The sequence below is a fragment of the Rattus norvegicus genome, chromosome 16 (assembly GCF_036323735.1).
Source record: "Rattus norvegicus strain BN/NHsdMcwi chromosome 16, GRCr8, whole genome shotgun sequence".
NCBI classification, from domain to species: Eukaryota; Metazoa; Chordata; class Mammalia; order Rodentia; family Muridae; genus Rattus; species Rattus norvegicus.
Window position 1 is genome coordinate 73,018,475 of NC_086034.1, and position 16,287 is coordinate 73,034,761.

At 41.6% G+C, this 16,287-nt stretch overlaps 1 protein-coding gene, 1 long non-coding RNA gene and 1 other non-coding gene across 11 annotated transcripts in view; 1 reads left to right on the top strand and 2 right to left on the bottom strand.

Moving 5' to 3' along the window:
- The window catches only part of LOC120097398 (translation initiation factor IF-2-like), a 22,789-nt gene extending 19,173 nt beyond the window's left edge, over positions 1–3,616 (bottom strand). The window contains exon 1 of the long non-coding RNA XR_010058737.1: positions 3,486–3,616. This is a non-coding gene — a long non-coding RNA (translation initiation factor IF-2-like). The remainder of the gene's footprint in view (positions 1–3,485) is intronic.
- Positions 3,617–3,661: 45 nt separating this feature from the next.
- Ddhd2 (DDHD domain containing 2) overlaps positions 3,662–16,287 on the top strand; it is a 29,611-nt gene continuing 16,985 nt past the window's right edge. For 3 of the 9 annotated variants that reach the window (XM_008771368.3, XM_039094820.2, XM_063275721.1), the window contains exons 1-9: positions 3,726–3,932; positions 4,912–5,137; positions 5,783–5,973; positions 7,121–7,210; positions 8,163–8,283; positions 8,991–9,080; positions 10,755–10,890; positions 15,228–15,436; positions 15,681–15,748. In XM_008771368.3, the coding sequence (XP_008769590.1) occupies positions 4,918–5,137; positions 5,783–5,973; positions 7,121–7,210; positions 8,163–8,283; positions 8,991–9,080; positions 10,755–10,890; positions 15,228–15,436; positions 15,681–15,748 (1,125 nt within the window). In that variant the 5' untranslated portion in view covers positions 3,726–3,932; positions 4,912–4,917. Of the gene's footprint in view, positions 3,933–4,911; positions 5,152–5,782; positions 5,974–7,120; positions 7,211–8,162; positions 8,284–8,990; positions 9,081–10,754; positions 10,891–15,227; positions 15,437–15,680; positions 15,749–16,287 lie in introns of those variants that run through there. The other 6 variants (XM_001059724.8, XM_006253339.5, XM_063275720.1 and 3 more) reach the window with 6 other exon arrangements.
- LOC120097664 (U6 spliceosomal RNA) lies at positions 11,501–11,608 on the bottom strand. The gene has a single exon (XR_005495212.1). It is a non-coding gene; the product is annotated as a U6 spliceosomal RNA (small nuclear RNA).

The window sequence follows — 16,287 nt, forward strand, 5'->3', positions numbered from 1 at the left end:
TTCTAACTGTTATTAATACACCTTAAGAATACTTTCCATCTTTAGAAAATCTGTGATAACATAGAGTTCCAATATATAACTCAATTCTATTATATTAACACCTTTATGGGACATTTATAATAGCCATCCTTGGTATTTACCTGATAATCTTCTTTTTCCTTTTAAGAGTCATGTTTCCTTAGGGGTGTCTTGGCTGTGCTACGTCCCTGGCTTCACTTGTTTATGACAGTCTGGGAACTACTGCCTGAACTATTTTGTAGATTGGCCTTCAGATATGAAATTAGACTGGAGCTATGAGTTTGAAGAAGAGAAAGCACAGAGGTGGGTAGACCCTCTCGTCAGTCTGTCAAGGTAATATATATGTATATATATATAATATACGTGTATATATGAGATATAGATATGTATATGTACATGTATATATTCAATACAGTATATACATATATTGTATATTCATACATATACTATGCATGTTATATATATATATATGCATATATACACATACATACTACCAACATGACATTGTACATGTTGACACCTTAATTACTGGCCAGAATAGTATCTGTCAGATTTCTACCCTGTAAAGGAAGTCTTTTAAAATGTTTTTCTTCATTTAGTAAGTGTACATGACTTACTTTATAGATCAATTATAAGTTGAAAAATTCCCTAAGTCAAAAATGGATTGAGGGCCAATGAGATGGCTCAGCAGGTAGAAGGGCTTGCTGCTAAGCCTGATAACCTGGGTTAATCCTCAGAATCCACATAAAGGTGTGTCCTGGCTACTTTTCTGTTGCTGTGATAAGATACCATGACCAAGGCAACTCGCAGAAGAAAATTCATTTGTGGCTTTCAGTTTATAGAGGGTTAGAGTCCATGACCTTCATGTCAAGGTATGGCAGCAGGTGAACAGGCATGGTGCTGGAGCACTGAGAGCTCACATCTTAAGCTACAGGCAAAGGTAGAGAGATAACTAGGAGTGAGCTCTTGAAACCTCAAAGCCTGCCTCCAATGGCACAGTTCTTCCAAAAAGGCCACACCACCTAATTCTTCCCAAACAATTTCACCCACTGGGAAAAAGGATACATACTCAAGGATGTGAGCCTGTGTGGCTGTCCTCATTCAAACAGGGGAAAGAGAATCCCACAAGTTGTCCTCTGAGCTCTACACATGCACTGCATCCTGAATATCTCCACACAATAAATAAATAAACATTTAAAATACTGAATTAAACGATGTAGAGCTTATTCCAGAAAGAGATGGGACTTATACTTGCTATCCGTCAGTTCTAACATTGCATATAAATCTCTTTAGGCACCTTCTAGCTACTATTCTTCCCTTTTGTTCCAGATCATGGATCAGCAACTACCTGAGATCAAATTTAATTCCCCATCTCTGTTAGTTTGCCTAATGTCTCTGCTGCTTTCGTGCTGCTAGCAGGCCAGTGGATTAGCTGCGACAGAGACCTGTGGCCATGGGACCCAAAATATTTACCAGATTTCTGTGCTAAAATATTGAAAGGGAAAAAGTAGAAGCTTGTTTCATAGTTACACACACACACACACACACACACACACACACACACACACACACACACACACGATTGCTCAGTGTTTAAGAATACTTGCTCAGGAAAAGGACTGGGTAACCCCCACCAGGGAGTTCACAACCACCTGTGCCTCTAGCTCTCTGGCCTTTGTGGGCACCTAGATATACACACATACATATAACTAAAAATAATGGAATAGTAAAAAATAGTAAAATATTTAACAAAAAGATTTAAACACAAATAGCTAGAAAATTAAGCGAACTTTTACTTATGGAGCTATCATAATATTTGTCTACAACTAGCTACTTCTTAGGCCTTTGGGGAACCTAAAATCTATTCTATTTGAGGCAGTGTGTTTCTCAAAGTACAGATCCCAGCTATTTGCATCTAAATCACACAGAGCACTTATTTAAAATGCAGATGCTAAAACAGATTCTTGGGTCCTGCCAAAGCCGCCCTGAAAGAGGACTTGTGATATATACCTGCATATTTGATTACTACCAATGTATGTAGTGCCTGACTCTTTTATAGCGTGCACTAAGATAAAGCCATCTGTTTACTTGTTATCTCTCTTGGAAGGACTCTGAACTTCTTCATGGTAGACACTGTGCTAACTACTTCTGTGTTTGAAGTTCAGAGTAGGCACATGGAGTGACTAGAGTTCACAAAGGAGTTCATCCCTGGATGATGAAGATTTTGGAGGTGCTTCCAAGAGTAACAAAAGCAGAACTATTCTCACAAAATCATAGGATCACAAGTTCAAGGTCATGGTCATCTTTAGCTTTACAGTTGGTCTGAAGCCAGCCTGGGATATCTGAGATCCTATCTCAAAAGAAAATGACAAGCTATTTTAAAATTAGAGCAATAACAAAACTCGCAAGTCCAGGATAGAGTGATATATTTTAATGACATATTTTACTGGGATATGGAAAAAAAATCATGTTTTCAGATTCCGAATTACAACTTGAGAAGCATTTTGGTGGCTATGTGTACAGCCTCTTGCCTGGTATACCCAAGGCTCTGAAATTGATCTCTGGCGCTGCTAATGAAAAATAAGATCTAGGGCCTGAAGAGCTGTCTTGACAGAGCATTTTTTTTTTTTTTTGCTCTTGCATAGGACCAGGGTTTGGCTCCCAGAAACAAAGTTACTATCACCTGTAACTCCAGTTCAGGGGATCAGACAGCCTCCTGACCTCCACAGGCACCAGGCACATACATGATACACACATATGAGTGCAAAACACTCATACACATGAAGTAAAATAAATCTAAAATTTTAAAAATACCACTGTTAAGGACACCCAGCTCCCTTTCCCCAAAATGGGGGCTTGTGGTGTGGCCTAGAGTCACAGCATGTACAATCCCTTGGAACCCTACAGTGAAAGGAAAACTGACACCTGCAAGTTGTCCTCTGATTTCCACACACATAGCAGTACATACATCACACACACACACACACACACACACACACACACACACACACACACACACACACAAATGTAATAATTAAAGGTTGGAGACCAATATGGGGCTGCACAGCAAGGTCATCGCAAAGCAAAAAACACCACACAAAGAAAGGGTGTTACATAAACGTGTGGATGTTTAAACCATATGGGTAAAAAATGTTCACGCTCAGTTCCTTCTCAGTTTCTGAAAAAAAATCTCGAACCCTTGCCTTGTAATCAAGTTAGAAACCAGTAAAGCATCTTGTCTTTCCTTCCTGCGGCACCTGCTAGTCGGGCGCTTCAGCAACAATCCACAATCTGCATCTCCAGCCCTGCCAGTCCCCAGAGTGCTGGGCTTGGGTTGACTAGCCACCGCCATCACCTTACATCATTTAGGATAAAGACAAACACCAAACCCCTCTCTCTTGACAGATCCTGTCAGACAGACCCTTCAGTCACCCTAGCCCTGCCCACCGGGTGTTGACAGGACCCACCAGGGGTCAAGACGTCCGACTCCCCTCGAGGAAGCACCGATTTCTGGTGGGTCCCGACACGTCGTCTTCTCAGCTCCTCCCTCAGAGCCTCAGCCCCACGACGGCCACGCGCGTGCTCCCCACGCCACCAGCGCGTGCCCGGCGCGTGCCCGGCGGCCGACGCCTGCCCGCAGGAGGAGCTACATCTCGCGCGAGTCCCCCGCACATCTCGCGACACTTCGGCAGGTCCTCCTGTGCCTCAGGCCCTGAACCGGGTGAGCGGACTCCGCAGGGCTCACTGCTCGCGGCTGGATCGCTGAGGAGCCCGTGGTGCGGGATTGGGGCGCGGCCACAGGCTCCGCCCGTCTGCCCGCCCCGCCCGGCTTGGGAGGTAGGCTGCAGCAGGGATGTGTCTCGGCTCCCTCCGCAAGGGCTGAGAGCGCGAGCGGCGCGGACAAGCGAAGCCAGGTCCGCGCAGGGGCCCGGGCCGGGCGAACCAGGTCGGGGTGGGGGAGGGCTCCAGTGTGCACCGTACCTCAGGGCATCCGTGAGCGGCTCGGCTGCTCTCGGCCGGGGCAGGGGGAGACTAGATCCCAAACTCGGAGCCGGTCGGGTGAGGAGGGCAGGCCGAGGTCTCCGGAGGATAACGGGGAGGCCTGGGAGCGTTTGTTCCTGAGCTGTGCGGTCGGACCGTGCCTGGTACAGGACGCCGCTCGTCTGTCTCCCACCCTGGGCTTTGGGTTCTACTTCTGCGTGTGCAGCGCTAGTCCGCCGGGTGCCTTAATGTTGGATAGGTGGGAACTCGCCTGTCATCCTTCTCCCCGGGGGCGATTGAGGTCACTTGCTACTTTTCACCCGAAACTCAGGCTCTCTGTCTTCGTGGGTCGGTGCGCAGCTATGGCTGCAGGCAAAGTTTCTGTTTGGGCGTTAAATGTACCACAGCCCGTATTGAAGCACACTGGCAGTGCCAGCCAAAATGGTTCTTGAGCGACTAGTTCTATTTTCTGTATATTAAGATTCCAATAGTTATGTAAATGTGCATGCAATAGAAATGCATAATACAGCCCGGGGGCCTTAAACCTACCTGTTTCACTGTATGTATGACACACTAAATGGCACACCTGGAAGTAGGAAATTTTCAGCCTTTGGTGCTACGTTTAGGTTGAAAATTGTGGTAAAATATCCTGTTTCAATCAGTTTCTTGAAATTTCTGTGTTTGTTAAAGAGCTTGTTGTGTGATTAAACATTTTTAGTTTTCTTTGGAGAATTGGGAGCTCAGTGCCGAATGGTGGAGCGGAACATTTTGTTTCCCTCACCAAATAATTTATATATATATAAAATTTGTTGCTTCAAGAACAGCTTCCAAAAACGATTTTTGAGTGTGTGAATATTTAGTGTCAATAGAGGCAAGATGATTCTCCTGATAGTTTTTTATTTTGTCTTCTAGAGCGAAATGTCATCAGGGGAATCGTACCAGGAGCAGCTGTCACAGTCAGATCCATCCCCCTCCCCAAACTCCAGTAGTTCCTTCGAGCTGCTAGACATGGATGTTGGCAGTTCCTACGAACCCGTTTCTCCACATTGGTTTTATTGTAAGGTAATAGACTCTAAGGAACTCTGGATTCCTTTCAACTCTGAAGATTCACAGCAGCTGGAAGAAGCACATGGCTCTGGTAGGAAGAAACTGGTAACTCTTAACAGATTCTAATAAACTAACAAGTAATAGCCCCGACTGTGATTGCTATTAAAATTAAATTTTAGAATTATCCCATTTTCATCTTTTTAAAACTGTGTTGTTTCTGCATAATTATCCAATACAGTTTTTGTATTCAAGCTTGTGTTTTACTTTTTAGTCAGAAAGTTTGTGTAGAGAGTAAGGTGTCACACTGCAGATTGAACTAACATGTCACCTTTGTTCCTGTGTAACAAAGGGTTAGTGATGATATAGCATCATAATTGTCATTAATTTGCCTTTCCATTCCTCAAGTAAAAACTCGAGAAAACCTCTGTGTGTGTTTGTGTGTCTGTATGAGTGTGTGAGTGTGCGAGAGGCATTATTGTCTTAGAAAAGGAGAAAAGTTCAGGTAGTATTTCTTTTTTTTTTTTTCATTAAAATATAATTGGTTTGAAATACTAAAAATTGCTCATGAAGAAGCTGAAGAAGAAAAGAAAAAGATAGGGTCCAGACTCCATTTGCGGAGTTGCCGGATAGAACCTGTTTATGCGTAGGTGATTGTTTGTACTGGGACTTACAATTGTGTTTTGGGATAGTCGTTGTGACATCGTGTACTTCTTTTCTCTTTTGTGATTCGTGATAGGAAAGGATTGTAATGAGAGAGTTGTCCCCACTGATGGGGGCAGATATGATGTCCATCTCGGGGAGAGGATGCGGTATGCCGTGTACTGGGATGAACTACCATCAGAAGTGAGACGGTGCACGTGGTTTTACAAGGGAGACAAAGACAATAAGTACGTCCCCTACTCCGAGAGCTTCAGCCAAGTTTTGGAGGTATTCCTCTGCTTCCGGTTTACCTACAGCCTTCCTCATTCTTTCTGTCCTATCGTCTAGTATTGTCTTGAATTCTTCTAACAGATCATGTGAAACTTCCAGGAAAAGATCACCTGCTTTTATGTCACACTTTATGTAATTTATCTCTGCAGGTTAGTTTCAGATTAAAGTTGTAATTTCATATTTCAAGTTTTATAGAAACTATATTGTGCCTTTTAAATCTTAATGTAGCTGGGCAGTGGTGGTATGCACTTTTAATCCCAGCACTCGGGAAACAGAGACAGATGGAGCTCTTGAGTTTAAGGCTACATTGGACATTGGAGTCTCTGGAACTGGAGCTATAAATACTTGTTTGCTGCCTTGTGGGTGCTAGGAATTGAACCCAGGTCCTCTACAAGAGCAGCCAGTGCTCTTAACCACCAAGCCTCTCTCCAGCCCCAGTTTGTCTTACTTTTACTCTGAGGAGTATATGGGTTTTCTTGAACTTGAAATTATCGATATTGATGTTATTGAATAATGATAGAATCCAAATAGTATTTTTGTTTTTAATCTGGTTTATTTATTGTGTGTTTGTTTGTTTAGTATGTTTCATTTTTTTTTCTTGAGCCAAAGTCTCACATACCCCAGACTAGCCTCAGAGTTAACAGGTAGCTGAAGATGATTTCAGCTTCTGATACTCCTGCCTCCGACCCCTTGATGGCTGGGACCCATCACTACACCTGGGTTCATACTTTGCTGGGGATAAAATGTGGGCCTTTCTGCATGCTAGGCAAGCACTTTACATTTTTTGAGATAGGATCTTGCTGTGTTTCTCTGGCTGGCTGGGAACTCACTTTGTGGCCCAGGTTGGCCTGAAATTCAAAGTAACCTTCCTGTTTTAGTTTTCTAAGTGCGGGGATCACAGGAGAGGCCACCACTGTGGCTGCTGGTCATGGTAAAAGATGTTAATGAGCTAGAAATACAGTTCCATGGCAAAGTGCTTGTCTGATATATGCAAGGCCCTGGACACATTCTCCAGCCCTGTGCTACCTAGAATTTTAAAATGAATTTGTTAAGTTGGAGAATGATTTTCTTATTAGAATTCATTAATACGTTTAGATTTTAAAAAGTTTTAGAAAGTCTAATATAAAATATATTTTCTTTTAAGGATACATATATGCTTGCGGTAACTCTGGATGAATGGAAAAAAAAACTAGAGTCTCCAAACAGAGAAATTATTGTATTACACAACCCAAAGGTAACGTGAAGCAAAGTTCGTCACTGAGATTTAGATCAAAGGTCAATGTATTACTAAAGAAAACCAATGGCTCTTTTGTTCTATGGATGCCACCTAGAATAACCTTTGGCATAGTTTATATTGGACTCACCGTTATAAAGTTATTAATGCTTATAGTCATTATTTACTCCATTCAGCTTGTATGTAAGAATCATCTATATATGTATATGATGTATGTGTGTATATAACGTGTGTGTATGATTTGGGTACAGTGTATGTGTGAATGTGGACATACATATAGAGCAGCGTGCTTTGAATGTCAGTCCTGTTCTAGCCTGAGACAGAGTTCTTCATTGTTCTCTGGTGCATATAGCAGGCTACCCAGCTTAAAGCTTCTTCTGTCCACCTCCCAGAATCCTGTGCTCTGCCTCCCATCTTTCAGCATCAGAGTGCTGGAGTGAAGATTCATGGATTCATGTGCTCTTGTGTCCACTGTTCCATGGGCTCTGGGGACTTTAGCTAATGTCCTGTATTTTGATGGCAATGAGTGCTTCACATTCTGAGCTGCCTCCTGGCCCTATGAATTTTCTCAGGGAAAATGATCTCTACATTATGTAGGCATGTCTGTCTGTCGTGTATAGTTTATTTTTTAAGAGAGTCTCACTGTGTGGCCTTGGTTGACTTTGAATTCACTGTAGATCATACTAGCTGTGTAAACCTAGCTGAATCAAACTCACAGAAGTTCTTGCCTTTGCCTCCCATGTGCGCGGTTTAAAAACATGCACCCCCAGAGCTGGCCCATCCGCTCTGTTAGTTTAATGTGTTTTAATGTCAGGCTTCTTACCTTAGGCTACAGGACTAGCATGTCAGAGCTCCAGTTGAGGTTTGGTTATGTGAAAACGTGTTTCTGTCATTCAAAATGCATTAACTCACAAGTTAATGTAGACTGTTGCTCTGATCTTTTCTGTTTAAGCTCATGGTGCATTACCAGCCAATCACAGGGTCTGATGAATGGGGTTCAACATCCACTGAGCAAGGTCGGCCAAGATCAGTAAAAAGAGGCGTTGAGAGCATCCCTGTTGATATTCACTGTGGTAATGTTAATCCTTTATTTTTCCTTCTGTTCCGACATTGGTTTATTCTTTAAATTGTGGCGTTTTTCTTTGGATTGGTATTACTTTGGAGGATTAAAAATGTTCTTTAATTATGTGGGTTCATTCTAAATTAAGACTAATATCACTTCATTTGTTCTTGTTTTTTGACAAAGGGTCTCAGGTAGGTTAGGACTGGTCTTAAACTCAATTTATAGTTAAGGATAACCTTAAAGTTTTGATACTCCTGCAACCATTCCTGTGTGCCGATAGCAGAGGTGAGCCCTACTTTGATTCTTTTATGTGATACTGGGATCAAATCTAAGCTTCCCTGGACATGGTAGTGTGTATGAATCGCAGGTTCACCAGAGGTTAGTGAATCTCCGTGAGTTTGAGACCAGTCTGGTCTACAGAGTGAGCTCCAGGCAAGCCTATGCAACATAGTGAGATTTTCTCTCAAAATAAGCAAAAACCTAGGGCTTTGTATGCTAGGCAAGCACTCTACCAATTGAACTACTTCTGAGTAATAAGTGAGTGCCCTCAGTGCATGCATGTGAGTGTCACCAAAAAGTAAAAAGTTAGAAAGTAAAATTAATGTTTTATTAAGTAGTTAAATATGACTTTTGTACCTTTTAACCTATCCATTTTTACTTTAATTTTGTTATATTAATAATCTGTTCCTAATTTTTTCATTTTAATTCTATTTCTAGGGGAACCTTTACAAATAGATCACTTAGTGTTTGTAGTCCATGGGATTGGACCAGCTTGTGATCTCCGTTTTCGAAGCATTGTTCAATGTGGTAGGTCTGTGAAGCCACGTAAGATAGCTCATTTGAGGAGAATTATCTCCTGTGAGCAGGATCAAACATTGTCTTTGGTCTGTTGTCATAAGAACATAAGAAGATTTGTAGAGCTAAGGATGTAGACCTGAGGGTTAGTAATTTCCGGAGACTTAATACTCTTAACCAGTATTCATTTACTGTGAGTGAATAATAAGCCTGTAAGCCTGGTGAAACTCTCCTGTGATTTAACCAGCCTTTTTATAATGCCATTTAGAGAGAACTGTAAAGATGGGAGTTGAATGAGAGAGACTTAGCAGTGCTGTAATACACAGCACAGCAAACCTTGACAAACCTCAGCTAGAGTCTGAATGCAGTACCTTCAAAGTCTGTCCCACTCGGGAATTCCCTTCCACTTGGTTCTGAATTGACTAGAATTATATTCTACAAGGTTGAGGTTGATGTGATAAGAAGGTTGATTAGTATGTTTTCCAAAAATCTAAAGTATTAGGGGCTGGAGAGAAGGCTCAGCAGTTAAAAGCACTCATTAGCTGCTCTTCAGAAGATCAAGGCTTGGTTCCAGCACCCACATGGCTGGCTGCAAGCTCTCAAGGGCAGTCCCAGGGGGTCTGACGCCCTCTTTGAGCCTCTGCAGGCAGTGCATGCATGTGGCACAGACACACATGCGGGCAGAACACACTATGAGTAAAGTAAAAATAACTTAGTTTTGTTTTGGGTTTTTGAGAGAGGGTTCGGATCTCTGTCTGGCTGTCCTGAAACTCTCTCTGTAGACCAAACTGGTCTTGAACTCAGAGAGATCTGATTGCCTCTGCCTCCCAAGTGCTAGGATTAAAGGTATCACTACACCTCTCTAAAAATAATTTTTTTAGAAATAAATGTAAATTATTGGCTAATGGGTGCTTTTAAAAACCAGGAAATTTTTACTTTGAGTAGCTGTCTTCCCAATTAGTTTACTAGCCTATTTCCATTCCAGGAGTGTCTGTCTGCCTGTCTGTCTTTTTAGACAGGCTCTCACTATGTAACACTGCCTGACGATGACCAGCAAGTCTCAGCTCAGAGTTCTGCCTGCTTCTGCCTCCTGAGTGCTGGCACTGAAGGTGTAAACTGCTACTCCCTGCTGTCTTTTTCTTTCTTAAACTGTTTCTTTTTAAAAAAAAAACTTTTAAATTTTAAAGAATTACATTTTTGTATTTGTATGTGAGCACATATGTGACATAGCACATTTGTGAAGGTCAGAGGACAACTTGGAGAAGTCAGTTCTGTTTCTACTACATGGGTCCACAGGTCTTCAGGTACCATTACTTATTGAGCCATTTTGATAGACAAGCTAGCTAACTCATCTATCAAACACACATAGGAAAATCATACACACAGGAAAGCAGTAACAGCCAGAGATCGGGAAAGAACATGACTACAAGACTCTTGACGTGGAGTCATGTGATTTAAAAAGAGAAACCATTCTGTTATACAGTGTTTTGTGTGATAAACCCAAGCTGTATATTAGATAAACTTCTCCTAACTGAGTGTCTTAGTTTCCTTAGGCTATTTACTGTGTCTGCAGTCAGCCTGTGTTCCAAGGCGGCACAGCAGGTGCTGCTCATGTTTGCTTGAGTTACCCAGAGTCTGAGTATTAGTTGCTTCGCTGTTGATGCGTACGTTGATTTTCTTTTCTAGTTAATGATTTTCGAAGTGTTTCCTTGAACCTGCTACAAACACATTTTAAGAAAGCCCAAGAAAACCAGCAGATTGGAAGGGTAGAGTTCCTTCCGGTCAACTGGCACAGCCCTTTGCATTCTACTGGAGTAGATATGTGAGTACCTTTACCCTTAAATTGTTAACTATGATTAGAATAGTTTTGTTCATCATCAGACTTAAGTACATTTTTAATAGCTGATTATATATTAAAATAAAAAAGTTAAAGATGGACATTTTATTTAAAACCTGTCAGAGAAATGGACAGCTTGGGTCAATGACCAAGCATTCCTATTTAACACGTAGGTGTGTACCTACCCGGAGCCAGCTGTAACTGCAGCCTTTCCACCTAGCCTCGTTGTTCCCCGAAACAATGGTTCTGAGACTTCATATATATGAACAAAGGCCCAAAGCCTTTGATTGTTCCCTGACTGACTCATAACTTATCATCCAGCTATACTATTCTGAGTTCTGTCATGTGGCAGGGTCTTACTGTGTAGCCAGTGCTGACTCTGAAATATTGATCCTCATGCCTTAGCTTCCCAGTGTTGAGATTACAGCCCTGGGCTGCACTACCATGTACAGCTTAGGTGTAGGGCATTTTTACCTTTTTAGTTATGTTATGTATATGGGTGTTTTGCCTGTGCGTACTCACCTACGTGCCAATGTACAAAGGCATACTTGTCATATTTCAGACCAAATTTGTGGTAAAACAAAAAACAAAACAAAAAAAACCCCAACCCTGCATTTTCCTGACTTTGCATGCCATCTTTGCACAGGGGCATGCTCATCTTATCTCTGCTGTTCTGATTTTAGTGTGTCTGCTGCAGAAGCAACCGCTATTTAGTAATAATTTCTTGGAGACATATTAAGTTACAGTCTGTCCTTTGTCTTTAGATATCTCTGGTTAAAATTAAAGAATTGTCCCTGGTATGGTGACACATGTCTTTAATTACAGCACTCAGGAGGCAGAGGCAGTTGGATCTCTTTGAGTTCAAGGTCAACTTGGACTACATAGTGAATTTCTGGATAGACAGAGTCTCACTCTGTAGTGTGGCTGGCTTAAACTTGAAGTCGATGTAGATGTATCGGCTGGCATTGAACTTGCAGAGATTTGTCTGCTTCTGCCTCTCAAGTGCTGGGATTAAAGGTGGGTGTGCCAGCATGCCAGACCTTATAATGTTCTTAATGCTTGACTTTAAAAACCAGTGTCGACTGGTTGCTGATTAGAGTTTTAGAAGCTAGTTACAGTTTTCTAAAGCTAGTCCATGAAGAGAGCATTAGTTTTTAACTAAAATGCTTTCATCCCATTGTTAAAATTACTGTTATGAATAGATTGCCTCAACCATTAACCCACTGTGGGAACTACATTCTGTAACTTTCTTTTAGCTTTACTTTTATTCTCTGTTCATGAGTGTTTGCTTGTCCATCTGTCTGTGCACCTCTTTTATGTCTGGTGCCCAAGACCAGAAAGGGTATCAGATCTGTTGCAACTAGATTATGGATGATTGTGAGCCACCGTGTGGGCTCTCAGACTTGATCCCCCGTTCTCTTAACTACTGAGCCACCCTCTATCCCCTCTACAATTCCATAATTAACCTCCAGAGCATCCTTCTTATTATTTATGTATTTATTTATTTATTTATTTTCTAAGACAAGGTCTCTGTGTAGCTTTTGCTGTCCTGGATTTGCTTTGAGTTTACAGAGATCCACCTTCCTCTGCCTCCTGGGTGCTGGGGTGAAAGGCTCTTACCCCTGTGCCCCACCTCCCGTGAGACCATTCGTAGACCCATATATATCACAGTGCTGCAGAACATGGAACAAGGGTTGGCTAGTATAGTTTTCCTAGTTTAGAGTGTAGAAGGTTTTAGGCAGACATTGATGGAACACAGTGGCGACTTTTTGCATTGGCGTTGATTGATAATGAGCAGCTCCTCTTTCCCTTTGTGCACAGTGAGAAGGCAACAGAGACCAAGGGGCACCTCTGCTTAGTCTGTTCAGCTGCACCTCTCACACATGTCGCACACTTCCCCCTTCCTCTCTGGAGTGAGTTAGGAAACAGGCTCCTAAGTTGAAAGTTAAGGTACACATTTCTGCTCCAAGAATGCTGTGATCATGCTTCATAGTTTGCTTTGTGGGATTTCCCATATGTATGTATGTATATATATACACACACACACACATATATATATATATAATTGTGGAAGTATTACAATATGATTTTGTAGAACTAGGAAGTTAACAGATGCAGTCAGGCTTAAAGTGCCCATAGGAATGCATGCGTCTCTAAACTACTTTCATGCTTAGCTCTAAAGATGTGCTTGCATTCATCTTAAGTCTGTGTGTAATGAAGGAGGGTTTTTCTCCACCGCAGTCTTTTAAGTTAGGATGTGCATGATTGGCTTGGCCTGGGGCACATTCCTGCCCATGCCCAGCAGTCAGGAAGCAGAGGCAGGTGGCTCTCTGTACACAGAAAACCCTATTTTAAAAAACTAAAATAAGTAAATAAATAAAAAGATGAACATGATTTTTACCAAATAATTAACCTTCCTGTTTCACACTAGATGTTTAATTTCTTTTTTATTATTATTTATTTATTATATATGAGTACACTGTAGCTGTCTTCAGACACCCCAGAAGAGCATTGGATCCCATTACAGATGGTTGTGAGCCATTATGGGTTGCTGGGATTAAACTCAGGACCTCTGAGCCATCTCTCTAGCCCGTTTAATTTCTTGAAATGAGGAAGAATCACCATTTATTTTGAGCTATATTTTTTCTTCTTAAAATGTTACTTTTTATTTTTGGTTTCTTATTCAAAGATGATAAATTTAGTTACTTAACTGTTACATTAGTAGATCTTTGAAAAGGGGACTCAATTTTAAATTTGTAATAAGTACAAGTAAATTGTCTTATAATTAAAAAAAATAGTATCTAGGGAGTTTAGGAATTTAGATGAAGACCTTGTATTCAGTCCTCAGCTTTGTGGGGAACTGTATCTGAAAAGGTGGCTCATTTTGTTAAGAACACTCTTGCAGAGGACCCAAGTTCAGGTCCTAGCACCTAAATGCTAGCTCACAAATGCCCGTAATTCCAGTTTTGGGGTCTTCAACACACTTTTCTGGCCATGGTGTTGGATGTCTTTAATCTGAGCACTCAGGAGACAGAGGCAGAAGCAGAGGCAGAGGCAGAGAAATCTGTGAGTTTGGGGCCAATCTGGTCTGCACAGCAAGTTTCAGGATGGCCATGACTATACAGACACTATCTCAGAGAGAGAGAGAGAGAGAGAGAGAGAGAGAGAGAGAGAGAGAGAGAGGGAGGGAGGGAAGGAAGGAGGGAGAAGAAGAAGAAGAAGAAGAAGAAGAAGAAGAAGAAGAAGAAGAAGAAGAAGAAGAAGAAGAAGAAGTAGTAGTAGTAGTAGTAGTAGTAGTAGTAGTAGTAGTAGTAGTAGTAGTAACGGTTTAAATTAACATTTAAGTCTCCAAATCTGGGGGGTGGGGGTGGGGGTGGGGGGTCCTGTCTCAGCCAACCTTCCTAAGTTCTGCTCCCTGGAAAATCAAGTGTTGTAGTACATGTGCTCTTCCCCAGTGCTCTCCTCCATCCTGGGTTGGGCCTCTTCTCAAGTCTCCAACCCGTCTTCCCCTGACAAAAACTGAACGTGGGGGGTGGGGAAGGGAGCTAGCCAGGGCATGACCTTTTTCTGTGGCATTAGAAGGAGGAGGGGGACCTATTCTACCTCCCCTAAACTCCTGGCAACCCCTAGTCAGCGTTTGAGCCTCTGTGTCCTTTGGGCACCTTTGGGTGAATCCTTGATGACAATTTGGCAACTTCAGGAATAAATGGCAATTGTCATGGGGGAAAATTCAGATTTTCAGTGTCCATTATACCTGTCCAACACAGATGTACACACATGTTTAAACCTGCAGTCTCAGCTGAGAATGGTGCTCTGTCCCTATAACTCCATTACTGAGGATACTGAGCCAAGAGATTCACAAGGCCAAGGCTAGCCTGGGCTACAAAGTCTGTGCTCTGAAGTTAAATGATATGTCCCTCCCTTTCCTTCTTTACTTCTTTTTTGTTTGTTTTTCAAATCAGTTTTTCTGAATGTAGCCCTGGTTGTTCTGGAACTCACTCTAGGCTGGCCTAGAAGTCACAGAGATTTGCCTGCATGACATGACATGTCTCTGTCTAACTTTCTATTTCTCATTTTTTTTGTTTTGTTTTGATTTTATAATTTCTGTATTGAAGAAACTGGGTCATTTTTATTTGATCACTTCTTTTTTTGTTTCACTAAACATGTTTTTCAAACTTCTGTCTTTCCCCCACCTTGCTAAGCATCTCCTCTATTACTGCATACTTGGTTCTAAGCTTTAAGGGTAAGCTAAATAATGACAGAAGTAGCAATGGACTACATTTAGGTTTCCTGCTCAAAATATCTTTTTTTTCCTCCCTCAGAGATCTGCAGCGGATAACCCTACCCAGCATCAATCGCCTTAGACACTTCACTAACGATACAATTCTGGATGTCTTCTTCTACAATAGCCCCACCTACTGTCAGACTATTGTGGACACAGTAGCTTCTGAAATGAACCGAATATATACACTTTTTCTGCAGAGGAACCCTGATTTCAAAGGGGGTGTATCCATTGCTGGTCATAGTTTAGGTAACAGATGAATTCTCTGTAGCCAGAGAGGACTGCCACATTTTAAAATACAGTATCTTTAATCAGTAACAGAATCAGAGGACCACAAGTGATCTGTGATAAAGAATTGGAAGGGGTGGGAAGGGTGGTGGGAAATCGGAAAGATTCTGTGTTGATTTTCTTGCATTTGTAATTGGCTTATAACTTTCTGTATAAAGGACAGCCACTGTCTTAGAAATTGTCCCTTCTTCTATTTTACTTATAGGTTCGCTTATATTGTTTGATATCCTAACAAATCAGAAAGATTCTATTGGGGATATTGACAGTGAAAAGGTAATTTGGAAGTTTAGATAGGTTCTTTTGTAGTAGTCTATACTAAAGATTTTTAGATTTCCAGCCTTTTGTGTTTAGCTGTTTAGTCTTCTACCATAATGTTAAATGTATAACTTATTTCAGTAGCCTGGTAATTATGTCTTGTCATTCTTACCTGGTAGATGGTGGTGTTGTGTGTCTACAAATCCCTGGCATAGTGTAAGATAAGCATAGGTGTCTGTCTTCTCTCTGTAAATATGCACTGCCGGTGCCTGAGTAGAATGTACTCACTGGGCTCATCGGAGAGCGTGTGTAAGGACATGGAGACTGGCGAGGTGGCTTGGAGATGTTATGTGTGAAAACCAAGAGGAGACAGGATGATGAAACCTCTCTTCATAAAGTCCATGGACATTTTACACTAATAGAATTGGTTCAGTATTTGTCTTCTAATTTATTTATTTTTGTAAGTGTCCTGTGAACCTTTGGGTTCTGAGATCTTCCAGGATTTGGGTTCTGTCTTCGACTATTTTATACCTTTTTTTTGTTTTTTAGATTTAATT